The 13,600-nt window shown below is 38.7% G+C and overlaps 1 protein-coding gene across 1 annotated transcript in view; it reads right to left on the bottom strand.

Annotated features, from left to right (window-relative positions):
- Window positions 1-9,712, bottom strand: part of ZGRF1 (zinc finger GRF-type containing 1) — a 61,094-nt gene extending 51,382 nt beyond the window's left edge. The window contains exon 1 of the mRNA XM_081813124.1: window positions 9,653-9,712. Within this exon, the coding sequence (XP_081669250.1) occupies window positions 9,653-9,712 (60 nt within the window). The remainder of the gene's footprint in view (window positions 1-9,652) is intronic.
- Window positions 9,713-13,600: the final 3,888 nt, after the last annotated feature.

Genomic DNA, 13,600 nt, shown 5'->3' with positions numbered 1-13,600 from the left:
AAAAAAAAAAAATAGCAGCCAAAAAGTGGAAACAACTCAAATCTGTATCAGTTGAAGAATAGATTAAAAAAACGTGATATATCCACACAATAGACTATTACCGAGCAATAAAAAGAATAAAGTATTGAAACATGCTTCAACATGGATGAAACTTGAAAACATGCTAAATGAAAGAAGTCATTCAATGAAAGACTACCTATTGTACCATTCCATTCATGTGAAAGGTCCAGAATAGGCAAATCTATTGAGGCAAATCTACTGAGACAAAGAATAAGAGCAAAAGTTCTTACAATGACCAATAAGGCCTACATAATCCCCTTGATCTCCATTCTCATCCTTGCTCACTCTACTCCTTGTTGTCTGCCTAACCCACTAGACAAACATATTCATTTAGTTTACTGGTCTGTCTCCTCCATGTTGTTTCCATGAAGTCAGGGGTTCATGTGTTTTGTTCCCTCTGCATCCTCAAGAACAGTGTGTAACTCATAACAGGTGCTCAAAAAACATCTGTTAAAGAAATAAATGTAGGGGAGCCTGGGTGGCTCAGTTGGTTGGGCATCTGCATTCAGCTCAGGTCATGATTCCAGGTCCTGGGATGGAGCCCCACATTGGGCTCCCTACTCAGCAGGGGTTCTGCTTTGCCCTCCTCCTCTCTCCTTCTGTTGCGTGTGTGCTCTCTCAAATAAATAAAATCTTCAAAGGAAAAGAAAAAAAGAAAGAAATGTATGAATCCACTCCAGAAGCTTCAAATATCATCTAAATGCCACGTACTCCCAATCAGTATTAGTAGCCCAGAACTTTCCTGAGTTGCAGGTCTCTATAGCCAATTATTTAAATGTTCCTATGACACTGCAAATTCATTAAGTTCAAAATGGAACTCAAAATCTTAATTTTGGGGTGCCTGAGTGGCTCATTCGGCTAGGCATCTGACACTTGATATCGGCTCAGGTCATGATCTCAGGGTCGTGGGATCAGGTTCCAAGTCGGACTCTGCACTCAGTGCAAGGTCTGCCTGAGATGTTCTCTCTCCCTCTGCCCCTCTTCCTGCTTGCATGAGTGCATGCACTCTCTCTATATATGTATATATAATAAATGAATCTTTAAAAAATTTTTTAATTTTTTCTCCTAAACTTATGCTTTTTCTTTTTGAGATATCCTATCTCAGTACCTCAGTGTATCCTATCACAATACAAAAACCTGAAAGTCATTATGGATTCTTCTCATCTTCCATGTCCAAGACCTTAAGGTTCTATAATAATTTCACAATTTCTCTCTAATCATCCTTTCTCTCCATTGTCATTGCTAATGCCTGCTTGGTCAGACCCCCACCACTTTTTGTCTACATTATTCTTTAGCCTACAGTCTTCTTAAATTCAATCTTTCATCCTACACAGCTTAAATGTTATGTTATACATTGTTGCCAGAATGATATAAAAAAGAAATATGATTATGTCACTCTTCTGCTCATAATTCTTCACTGGCTCCTAAAGCTGAGTATACATTGTCCTCTGTGATAGGACTCCTGACTGCCTCTTCAAGCCATATATTCTACAATTGCCCAATATGAGCCCTTCATTCCAGGCATATTTAACTGCTTATAGTTACCCAAATTTTTAATAGTTTCATCCTCTATGTTGTTATAGCTATGACACCATCTTTAGCTCCCCTCCCTCCAACCTATCAATTCTGTTTACAAAACAAATATTCAAAAAATACTCTTTATCTGGAAAGACTTCTCTGAACCAGAATCAGACTTTGATATCACTCCCACAAAACCCTAAGCATATCTCTATACATATTATAATCCTTATGTTCTTAGATAAAAGCTGCTTAAAGACAGAAACTATTAAGTTACCATTTATTGCATTCTTACAATGTGCCAGGTACTTTAAGAGGTTTATACATTTTCTCATTTAATCCTCAAGACAACTTTATTAAAGAGACTGTAGGCCTTGAGAAGCTAAATAACTTGCCAAGATTATACATCTAGTAAGTGAAGAGCCAGGATTCAAACTAAGGTCTATGTGACATTAACTGGTCTTCCACATAGCCTTTATATGTCTTATTTAAATTGTCCCACTGCCTACCAGCAACATATGTTTATTAAATGACTCAATTAATGAAAATAAGTAACCCTGACAGTAAGAATTTGGATAGGTAAAGATAATACTAGCAAGAGAAATGGTGTAAGCAGTGGCTTGGATTTGAGAACAAGGGTGTTACTTAGTATACAGAGAGATTACTAACTTTCCTGATCACAGAAAATCCCTGGAACTAACTTGAATTTATCTTGTTTTCCTATGACTTACCAATGTAAGGGATAAAATAGACATTCAAAATACATGCTAGGGGCGCCTGGGTGGCTCAGACGGTTAAGTGTCTGCCTTCGGCTCAGGTCATGATCCCGGAGTCCTGGGATCGAGTCCCGCATCGGGCTCCCTGCTCCTTGGGAGCCTGCTTCTCCCTCTGCTTCTCTCTCTCTCTCTGTCTCTCATGAATAAATAAATAAAATCTTTAAAATAAAAAATATTAAAAAAAAAATACATGCTATACGCTGAAGATAAAATTGGATTACACCACTAGCATAACCCAATATTACGATTTTGTACCCAAAGACATGAAGGATATGCAGAATCTAACCAGATGCCTTTTTAATATAAGACAAAATCTGTAAGACTTTGAAGACTTAGCCCAATCAAATAGGAAAAATATTTTTTAAAAAATTACATAGGGGCACCTGGGTGGCTCAGGTGTCAAGCGTCTGCCTTCGGCTCAGGTCATGATCCCAGGGTCCTGGGATCGAGCCCCACATTGGTCTCCCTGCTCTGCAGGAAACCTGCTTCTCCCTCTTCCACTCCCCCTGCTTGTGTTCCCTCTCTCACTGTGTCTCTCTCTGTCAAATAAATAAATAAAATCTTTAAAAAATAATAAAATAAAATTAAAAATAAAAATAAGTAAAAAATTACACAGAATATCATCAACAGTGAATGGATTAGTTTAAGACAAATTATTTAAAAATATGAATGAAGATAGGCATAGACATTCATCTACTCAAATCAAAAGAAATAGATGATAGGACTTAAACCCAAGATATCAACTATGAGGGGGCGCCTGGGTGGCTCAGTCGTTGGGCGTCTGCCTTCGGCTCAGGTCATGATCCCAGAGTCCTGGGATCAAGCCCCGCGTCGGGCTCCCTGCTCGGTGGGAAGCCTGCTTCTCCCTCTCCCACTCCCCCTGCTTGTGTTCCCTCTCTCGCTGTCTCTCTCTCTGTCAAATAAATGGGTAGGATATTTAAAAAAAAAAAAAGATATCAACTATGAGACCCTTCCTAAAGGGCATGGACTTGGAGATCCCATTGTTACTCCAACTAAACACAAGGTTCAACATGTCCCTTTATGATGCTGGTAAGGTTACAGTGATTATAACCCTAGGTCTCAACTCTCAGGCCGGAATCTAATTTGTAACTTCAGTTCACTGGTATAACTCTAATTTACTTGGGACAGTAACATTTTTATTTAAAGTTAGTTTGTTTGTTTATTTAAAGTACTCTCTATTTATTTATTTATTTACTTACTTACTTAAAGTACTCTCTACACCCAATGTGGGGTTCGAACTCATGACCCCAAAATCAAGAGTCACATGCTCTTTGGACTGAGCCAGCCAGGGGGCTCTTATGGGAAAGTGCCTTTTAACTCCTGAAACATTTAGAACTGGATAGTGATAAGGCAGTAATTCAAACCAAAAATATCAATGTTTTGAACTAAGATCATGAATAGGTTTTAGTAATTATGCAATTAATGATTTTAAAGTAATTTGTGTTATTTTAATTTTCAAAAAATATTTTTTACTTTTATTTCTTTCTTTATTTTTTAAGATTTTATTTGGGAGCGCCTGGGTGGCTCAGTCGTTAAGCGTCTGCCTTTGGCTCAGGTCATGATCCCAGGGTCCTGGGATCAAGCCCTACATCGGGCTCCCTGCTCCACAAGAAGCCTGCTTATCCCTCTCCGACTCCCCCTCCTTGTGTTCTCTCTCTGTCAAATAAAAATAATAATAATAAAAATTTTTAAAAGAGTGTCTGCCTTTGGCTCAGGTCATGATCCCAGAGTCCTGGGATTGAGCCCCACATCAGGCTCCCTGCTCTGCGGGAAGCCTGCTTCTCCCTCTCCCACTCCCCTTGCTTGTGCTCCTTCTCTCGCTGTGTCTCTCTCTGTCAAATAAATAAATAAAATCTTTAAAACAAACAAAAAAATAAATAATGATTTTGTTTATTTGTCAGAGAGAGAGAGAGAGCGCGCACACACAAGCAGGCAGAGTGGCAGGCAGAAGGGGAAGCAGGCTCCACGCTGAGCAAGGAGCCAGACACGGGACTCGATCCGAGGACACAGGACTCCATCCAAGGACCCCGGGATCATGACAGGAGCTGGAGGCAGATGCTTAACCAACTGAGCCACCCAGGCGTCCCTATTTTTTACTTTAAAAGGTACTTATAGGGGCGCCTGGGTGGCTCAGTCAGTTAGGTGTCCGACTCTTGATTTTGGCTCAGGTCATGATCTCAGGGTCATCAGATCGAGCCCCACATGAGGCTCCAAGCTGGGCATGGAGTCTGCTTAAGATTTTCTCTCTCCCTCTCCCTCTGCCCCCTCCTCCCCAACCCCGCTCCCTCTCTCTCTCTCTCTCAAAAAGAAAAGGTACTTTAATGCTTCAATTTACATTTTACATGCATCTAACAGATTAGACAAATTACACATTAATGATTCCAAATGTGTAACTGAGAAATTCATTTTGGATAGGTTACTTTTTAATTGAAAATTAATTTTACTAAGTTTATAAACAGCATTAGAATACTTATAGTTTAAGAATAACTGTTTATGTTTAATTTCTTAGATACACTAGAAGGATTTAATTGGGAGGTTTTTGTTTGTTAGGGCAACTAAAATGCTAAAGAAAGAAACTTAGGGGCAGCTGGCTGGCTCAGTCAATACAGCATTCCACTCTTGACTTTGGAGTTGTGAGTTCGAGCCCCACCTTGGATGTAAAGATTACTTTAAAAAGAGGGGGCGGGGTGGCACCTGGCTGGCTTTTTTTTTTTTAAGATTTTATTTATTTATTTGAGAGAGAGAGAGAGAAAGAGAGCACGAGAAGGGGGAGGGTCAGAGGGAGAAACAGACTCCCCGCTGAGCAGACAGCCTGAAGTGGGACTTGATCCCAGGACTCCAGTATCATGACCTGAGCTGAAGGCAGTTGCTCAACCAACTGAGCCACCCAGGCTCCCCACCTGGCTGGCTTGGTAGGAGCATTTGACTCTTGATCTCAGGTTTGTGTGTTCAAGCCCCATGTTGTGAGTGAAGATTACTTAAAAAAAAAAAATCTTAAAAAAAAAAAATCAAATAAATTTGTAAATTTAAAATATTTAAAATTTTATGTTTGTTGACAGATGGATTATTAAAAGTATCTAGTTTGGGGCAACTGGATGGCTCAATCGGTTGAACGCCTGACTCTTGGTTTCAGCTGGGGTTGTGATATCAGGGTCATGATCTCAGGGTTGTAAGATGGGGCCCTGCATCAAGCTCTTCACTGGGTGTGGAGCCTACTTGGGATTCTCTCTCCCTCTCCCTCTGCCCACTAGTGCTCACACACTCTCTCTCTTTCAAAAATAATAATAATAAAATAAAATCATTAAAAAAATATACCTAGTAGGGCACCTGGGTGGCACAGTCGGTTAAGTGTCTGCCTTCAGCTCAGGTCATGATCCCAGGGTCTTGAGATTGAGCCCCACATCAGCAGGGATCCTGCTTCTCCCTCTCCCTCTGCCCCCCAACTTGTACTCTCTCTTTTGCTCTGCGCTCTCACTCTCAAATAAAATCTTAAAAAAAAAAGTATTTAGCTTGTGCAACTTAAGTTGACTGAACATTAAACCCACTGAAAGTTAAACTAAAGTTAATAGGATTTGTAAATTGAACTTGAAGGCTTAAAGCAAAACTAGTTTTTCTTTTAATTTTCTGTTTTAATTGTTAATTCACTAATAATAATAAGTAGCCTTTACATTGAGAAGCTTGTCTTACTGATAACTTCACAATGATAGATATGTGGAGTAAGAACAGAATATGGAATAAGTCAATCAGAGAAAGACAATTATATGATTTCACTCATATGTGGAATTTAAGAAACAAAACAGAGGATCAAAGGGGAAGGGAGGGAAAAATAAAATAAGACGAAATCAGAGAGGGAGACAAACCATAAGAGACTTTTTTTTTTTAAGATTGTATTCATTTATTTGACAGAGAAAATGAGAGCACAAGCAGGGTGAACAGCAGAGGGAGACTGAGAAGCAGACTGCTGAGCAAGGAGCCCGAAACAGGGCTCAATCCCAGGATGCTGGGATCATGACCTGAGCCGAAGGCAGGTGCCATCCTAAGCCATCCTAAGCCATCCAGGAACCCCAAAAGACTCTTAACTATAGGAAACAAACTGAGGGTTGCTGGAGGGGAGGCGGGTGGGGGGATGGGGTAACTGGGTGATGGACATTAAGGAGGGCACGTGATGTAATGAGCACTGGATGTTATATGTAACTGATGAATCACTGAACTCTACCTCTGAAACTAATAATATACTATAAGTTAATTAATTGAATTTAAATAAAATAAATTTAAAAAAACAAAACATGGAGATCTGTAAATGTAATAAAGTTGTTCTTTTAAATTTGTAGTATTAAGAGAGACAATAGACTGGTTAGGATATGGGCTCTGGAGCCAAAAAGCCTAGTGTCGCATATGACTCCTCCACTCTCTAGCTGTGAGATCTGTGGACAAGCTACTTTATCTCTCTGTGTCTCAGTTTCAACCTCAGTAAAATACAGAGAAAAACAGTACTCTAAAAGGGGAGTTATGTAGACTAAGTAACTTGACACATTAAAAGCATGCCTGGCACATGACAATATAAGTTTTTTAAAAATCCATTTGGGGGAGGGGCAACTGGGTGGCTCAATCAGTTAAGCGTCTGCTTTTGGCTCAGGTCATGATCCCAGGGTCTTGGGATGGAGCCCTGTATCGGGCTCCCTGCTCGGCAGGGAGCCTGCTTCTCCCTCTCCCTGTGCTGCTCCCCCTGCTTGTTCTCTCTCTCTCTCTCTCTGTCAAATAAATAAAATCTTTAAAAAAAAAAAATCCATTTGGGGGAGGGTAACAGGGGGGTTGCTAAATGGATGAAGGGAGTCAAGATTCAAAACTCTACTTATAAAATAATGTACAGCAGGGCGCCTGGGTGGCTCTGTCGTTAAACGTCTGCCTTTGGCTCGGGTCATGATCCCAGTGTCCTGGGATCGAGCCTCACATCGGGCTCTCTGCTCAGCAGGAAGCCTGCTTCTCCCTCTCCCACTCCCCTGCTTGTCTTCCCTCTCTCACTGTCTCTCTCTCTGTCAAATAAAGAAATAAAATCTTAAAAAAAAATGACCATTGGGGTGCCTGGGTGGCTCAGTCGTTAAGCGTCTGCCTTCGGCTCAGGTCATGATCCCAGGGTCGTGGGATCGAGCCCCGCATGGGGCTCCCTGCTCCGCAGGAAGCCTGCTTCTCCCTCTCCCACTCCCCCTGCTTGTGTTCCCTCTCTCGCTGTGGCTCTGTCAAATAAATAAAATCTTTAAAAAAAAAAAAAAATGACCATTTTTTTTAATTATGATGACCATAATTAATAACACTGTATTGCATATTTAAAAGTTGCTAAGAGTAAATCTTGAAAGTCCTCATCACAAAAAATAAAAGGAAAAAATCATTTTACTATGGTGACAGATGGTAACTATACTTATTATCATCATTCTGCAATGCATACAAATATCAAATTATTATGCTGTATACTTGAAACTAGTATTATGTTAAATGTCAGTTATACCTCAATAAAAACAATAAGCAAACAGAGCTCTCCCTAACTGGGTGGGCCTTATCCAATCAGTGGAAGGACTGAAGAGAACAGAAAGACTGAGTAAGAGAAAACTCCTCCTGCCTGACTGTCTCTGAGCTGGGACATGAGTGCTCTCCTGCCTTTTGACTCAAACTGAAACACCAGCTCTTCCTGAGTCTCAAACCTCCCATCATTTATACTGAAACTATACAATTGGCTTTGTTGAGTCTTCATCTTACCAACTACAGATCTTGGCACTTATCAGCCTCCACAATCACATGATTCAATTCCCTAGAATAAATCACTTCTTTTTCTCTCTCTCCATATACATATATATACATAGACAGAGATTGGGGCATCTGGATGGCTCAGTCAGTTAAGCGTCTGCCTTTGGCTCAGGTCATGATCCCAGGGTCCTGGATGGAGGCCCACATTGGGCTCCTTGCTCAGTTGGGAGCCTGCTTCTCTCTCTCCCTCTACCCCCCAACCTCGTGCTCTCTCTCACTCTCTCTCTCAAAATAAATAAATAAAACTTTTTTTAAAAAAAAGACAGATTAAAGATTTATATATCTTTATATATTTCTGTGTAAGTACATACACAACTGAGTTCTAAGGAAAACTTTAATGTTTGAGAAGAGAATGAGCCCACAGAAAATACTTAGATGTCAATAAGCAACCTCAGGAAAGTGTGGTGTCACAGAAGTCAAACGAAGAGTTGTTATGAAGAATGGAGGAGCCAAGGCTGTTGCATAAGGTCATGAGAACTGGTATGAGAAAATTACAATTCAGCAGATGCAGATACTTGGGGTGAAAAAAGAAACCATAGAGAAGGATCAGCATATCTAGTAAAGTGAAAGATCACCCAGTAAATAATTCTCTCAAGACCGTTAGGATCAGAGGGCCTGGGTGGCTCAGATGGTCAAGCACCTGACTTTGGCTCGGGTCATGATCTTGGGGTCCTGGGATCAAGTCCCGTGTCGGGTTCTGTGCTCAGCGGGGAGCCTGCTTCTCTCTCTCCCTCTGCCCCTCCCCCAGCTCATGCTCTCTCTCTCTCAAATAAATAAAATCTAAAAAAAAAAAAACAAAACCAAACCCCTTCCCCCCAAAAAAGAAAGGATCATATCATAACCAAAGTAAATGATTCAAAGAAAACCTGAAAATAGAAGAACTCTATACATAATTTTAGACATTGGCAGCTTTCCTAAAATGGTGTGTCAACTCTGTATGTACCATTCCACTGTGAGCATTATGGTGTTAGAAATATATTTTAAGGGCGCCTGGGTGGCTCAGATGGTTAAGCGTCTGCCTTCGGCTCAGGTCATGATCCCAGGGTCCTGGGATCGAGTCCCGCATCGGGCTCCCTGCTCCTTGGGAGCCTGCTTCTCTCTCTCTCTCTCTCTATCTCTCATGAATAAATAAATAAAATCTTTAAAAAAATAAATAAATAAATATATTTTAATACAGTTTTTTTGTATCATTGAACTCTTATTGCCTGTAAAGAAAAAATGTGCCAAAATAAAAAGTTTTACAGATAATCTAATTCAAATTTTAAAAATCAAAACAAATTAAATAATATTTACTGAACTTTTAAAACATATAAATTAATCACTGTAACGTGACAATCATTTGACAACTTTTATAAGCTGACAACTATATCAGCTTAGGAACATATCCAACATTTTATCATCTACAGAGTCTTCTTAATATTCAATCAAAAGGCAAGAATCTAGCTTTTGGACTCCATAGTCAATTGTCTTGTACTTACTTTGTTTCCTAAGTGAGTGATCTTCAGAATTCCATCTTGCCACACTTTTGACTTCTTCATCTTTTGATGAGTATACAGTACCTTATTTCCAAAAGTACAAAAGAAATGGTTTCTACTTACATGTATTAAATGTTGCATATTCTTATACCCTTCCTATATAAAAAATATTTAGACATCTTTTAATAAAATAAAAGATAACATAACAATAACAATAAAATATCAAGGTCCCTGGATGACTCAGTTGGTAGAGCATGTGACTCCTGATCTCAGGGTTTTGAGTTCAAGCTCCATGTTGGGCATAGAGCTTACATTAAATAAATAACAAAACATAAATTTTTAAAAAAGGAACTCAGTAGTAAAAGGCACAGCAGGGGAGAAAGGAGAGGTAAAATCTAAGGAGAAAAGTGAAAACTTAATTGAACAACAAAAATCATTTTGAGCTTCTCAGTCATCAGTGGGAAGGAAAAAATTTGTTGGGTTATATAGAAGTCATCATCTGAGCTCAAAATGTAGTCCAGACTCCTAGAGGTTCCCAAGACTCTTTCAGGAGTCTTGGGGTCAAAACTATTTTCATGATGTTATTTGTCTTTTCACTCTCATTTCTTCCGGCATGCATAGTGGTCTGCCAGGGTTATGTATGTGCAGTGTTGCAAGATTCAATTTCAGACTAAATGCAGAGGCAGATTTGAGAATCTAGTTGTCTATTAAATCAAATGGTAAGGGGATTTGCAAAAAAATGTCTATAGCAATGCTACTTTCTTCAATGTGGTTTTTTCCTGTTGTTGTTTTGGAAAATACAGCTATTTCCTTTTTTAAAAAGTAATTTATGTTCAATGTAATGGGTTTTTTAAATGAATTAATAAATATTTTTTAAATTTCTGAAAGACATCAATAAATATAAGCCCCATAATCAGAAATTCTCTGGGCTCCTCAATAATTTCTAAGAGTATAAAAGCATCCTAAAACCAAACAGTTTAAGAATCACTGATCTAGATAGAAGAGGCATGGCAATTCTTCAAAAGAAATTATTTCCTGATCCTAACAAAGAGCTTACAAAGGGTTTGTTCCAAAGGATTTTGTATAACTAACATGAGTAGTAGGCAAGAGATAAAGTTGCCAGAAAAATACAGGACAGGGCACCTGGGTGGCTCAGTTGGTTGGGTGTCTGCCTTTGGCTCAGGTCATAATCCCAGGGTCCTGGGATCAAGCCCCGCATCGGGCTCCCCGCTTGGCGGGAAGCCTGTTTCTCCCTCTCCCACCCCCTCTGCTTGTGTTCCCTCTCTTGCTGTGTCTCTCACTCTCTCTCTGTCAAATAAATAAATAAAATCTTTAAAAAAAATACAGGGCAATATTTGAGACATACATACTTATACCAAAAAAATTACTGTTTATCTGATACTCAAATTTACCTAAGTGTCCTGCTTTAGTTTTGGGTTTTTTTTGTTTTTTGTTAAATCTGTCAACCCCAGCAAGATATCTGTGAAATGTAGAAGGAAGAAATAAAAAAGGAAATAGTGGGAAGCCTGCCTGGCTGGCTCAGTCAATGGAGTATGTAACTCTTGATCTCAGGGTTGTGAGTTCAAGTCCTACACTGGATATAGAGATTACTTAAAAATAAAATCTTAAAAAAATTTAAAAATAGAGGATTTAAAAAAAAAGAAAAAAGGAAATAGAGAAAACTGTTAGACTCACAATAAATTCCTGGCTTTCCATTATTTCTTCTGAAATTATAAACCAGTCAGGTCCAGAAAATAATGGTGGTTATTCAATTATTTATACAACCTAAAATAAAAATAAACAAAGAATATTCAACCCTGATGAAAAGAATATCAAATACGACTGTTTCCCACAAACTCTTGACAGGATAGAGGAATCTAAGAGTTCTAAGACTATGTGATTACCAAGGGAAACCCAGGTGTAATCAAATTATCTGATACTAAGTACAAAATAAAAGAGGGACCCCACCCGGTGGAAAAAGAGTTTGCCAAGTAAAGAGAAAACTAAATAAAATGTATAAAATAATTAGTAGTGTGCTAAGCTTTTTTCCAAGTGCCATAACATGTATCAGAAAACCATCCCTCTTCCCCCAACATTTGAGTTCCTTATGGAAAGAGCTTCTATTTTCCATTTTCTGAATTGCTATGGCCACAAGATGGCCCCCTTGCGTTTTGAATTTTTCCTTTTATATCATAGTATCCAGGATCTAATACACAAATTTCCTCTGCAAGGAATAATCTTTTCAATATCACTGCAATGAGTACTGTACTTATCCTATGCTACTGGATAAAATTGTTATTGTGGGCAAATTTGGAAGTCAAAAATTACTGATGGTGAACTGAAGAAGTAAATGGAGATGCCAAAAAAAAATTTTTTTTTTCTAAAGCAGTGGTCCCAAAGATATGATCCCTGGACCAACAGCATCAACATCAACTGGTAACTAGTTAGAAATTCAAGTTCTTGGGTCCTGCCCCTGACCTTTTAAATCAGAAAGTCTGAGGTTGGACCCAGTACTTCGTTTTAACATGTCCTGCAGGTGATAGTGATACATGCTCAAGTTTGAGAACACAGGGCTAAAAGACCTAGGATGATTCAATAAAACTATAATTTGAAATTCTGGATTCAATTCCCCCTTCATACATACAAGATATACCACATACATATTATTTATAAATTACATGTATTTATTTAGTACTTCCTTTAGCATTTGCCAGACACTGCTAGGTTGAAGTACTAAAATGAACAAATACTATTTTTAATCAGGGACTTTCCAGTATAGCAGGCTGATAAACAGTAATTACAATAAAACATGACAGAAATAAGCACAGGAAGGGACCCAACTGGGTCTATGGCATCAAATAAGGCTTCCTGAAGAACATAATGTCTAAGCTGCAAGCTAAAATAACTATAACCGAAAGAAAATGCCAGGAATGTATTTCCAAAAAGGAATCAATATATACAAGGGCCTATGAAAGACAGAGCAAGGCATGACCAAGGAACTCAGTACAATTAAGGGGTCAATGTAAGATAGTGAATAGTGAGAGAGAAGACTGAAAATGAGCAATAATAGGAGTCAGAGGGCCTTCTATGCTATGCTGAGTTCTTTGAACTTTATTCTATAAAGGCAGTACGAACCGTAGGGTTTTAAGAATAAGATTACATAATCTGACTTGGATTTTACAAAGACTGCACTGGCTGCTAAAATAGGAGAGATAAGGGATTAGGCAAATGAGATATGAATACTTGCCCCATACCATAGTTCACAGGACAGGACACAGGCCTACAGAGGCACTGCCTTCCAGCTATAAAACTCCCATATCCCATATCCCTCCCCTCAAGCCCAAAGGAATTGCTAAATGCCTAATGAATGCCAAGAAGATAACAGAGGTCCAGAGAAACACATCATTCACTACTACTTTTAAAGCAACTTGCTCCCAACACTGAATGTGTTGGACATTTTACATCTGTATGAGACTACATGGTATAGGCACAGTGTTTGCCATGTGGCAGTTATGGATATGAGATCTCTTTAATAACAGCTATCATTTATTCAGTGTAATTTTATGCTAGACACCTAACATGCTTTAAATGCTCACAACCTTATGGTATAGATACTATTTTTTACATTTATTTTACAAAAAAGGAAACTAAGGTACATAATAGTATGTAATTTGCTCAAGATCACAAAACAAATAAATGGCAGATTCAGAATTCAAAACTAAGTAGTCAAGAGGTCCCTAGCTGGCTCAGTCTGTAGAGCATGCAATTCTTGATCTCCCGGTCATGAGTTCAAGCCCCATGTAGGGCATAAAGTTTACTTCAAAAAAAAAAGAAAAAATTTTAAAAACTAAGTAGTCTAAATTCTGGTGCTCATACTCACAAATATGACATGACTATTGAATACCTAGTATGTCAGGCAAATTTTTGGACTACTTTGTATTATATATGTTA

This window comes from Leptonychotes weddellii, chromosome 2, assembly GCF_054177405.1.
Source record: "Leptonychotes weddellii isolate Sample4059 chromosome 2, ASM5417740v2, whole genome shotgun sequence".
Lineage (NCBI taxonomy): Eukaryota > Metazoa > Chordata > Mammalia > Carnivora > Phocidae > Leptonychotes > Leptonychotes weddellii.
Note: the sequence above shows the minus strand (reverse complement) of the source record. Positions and strands in the feature narration are given on the sequence as shown.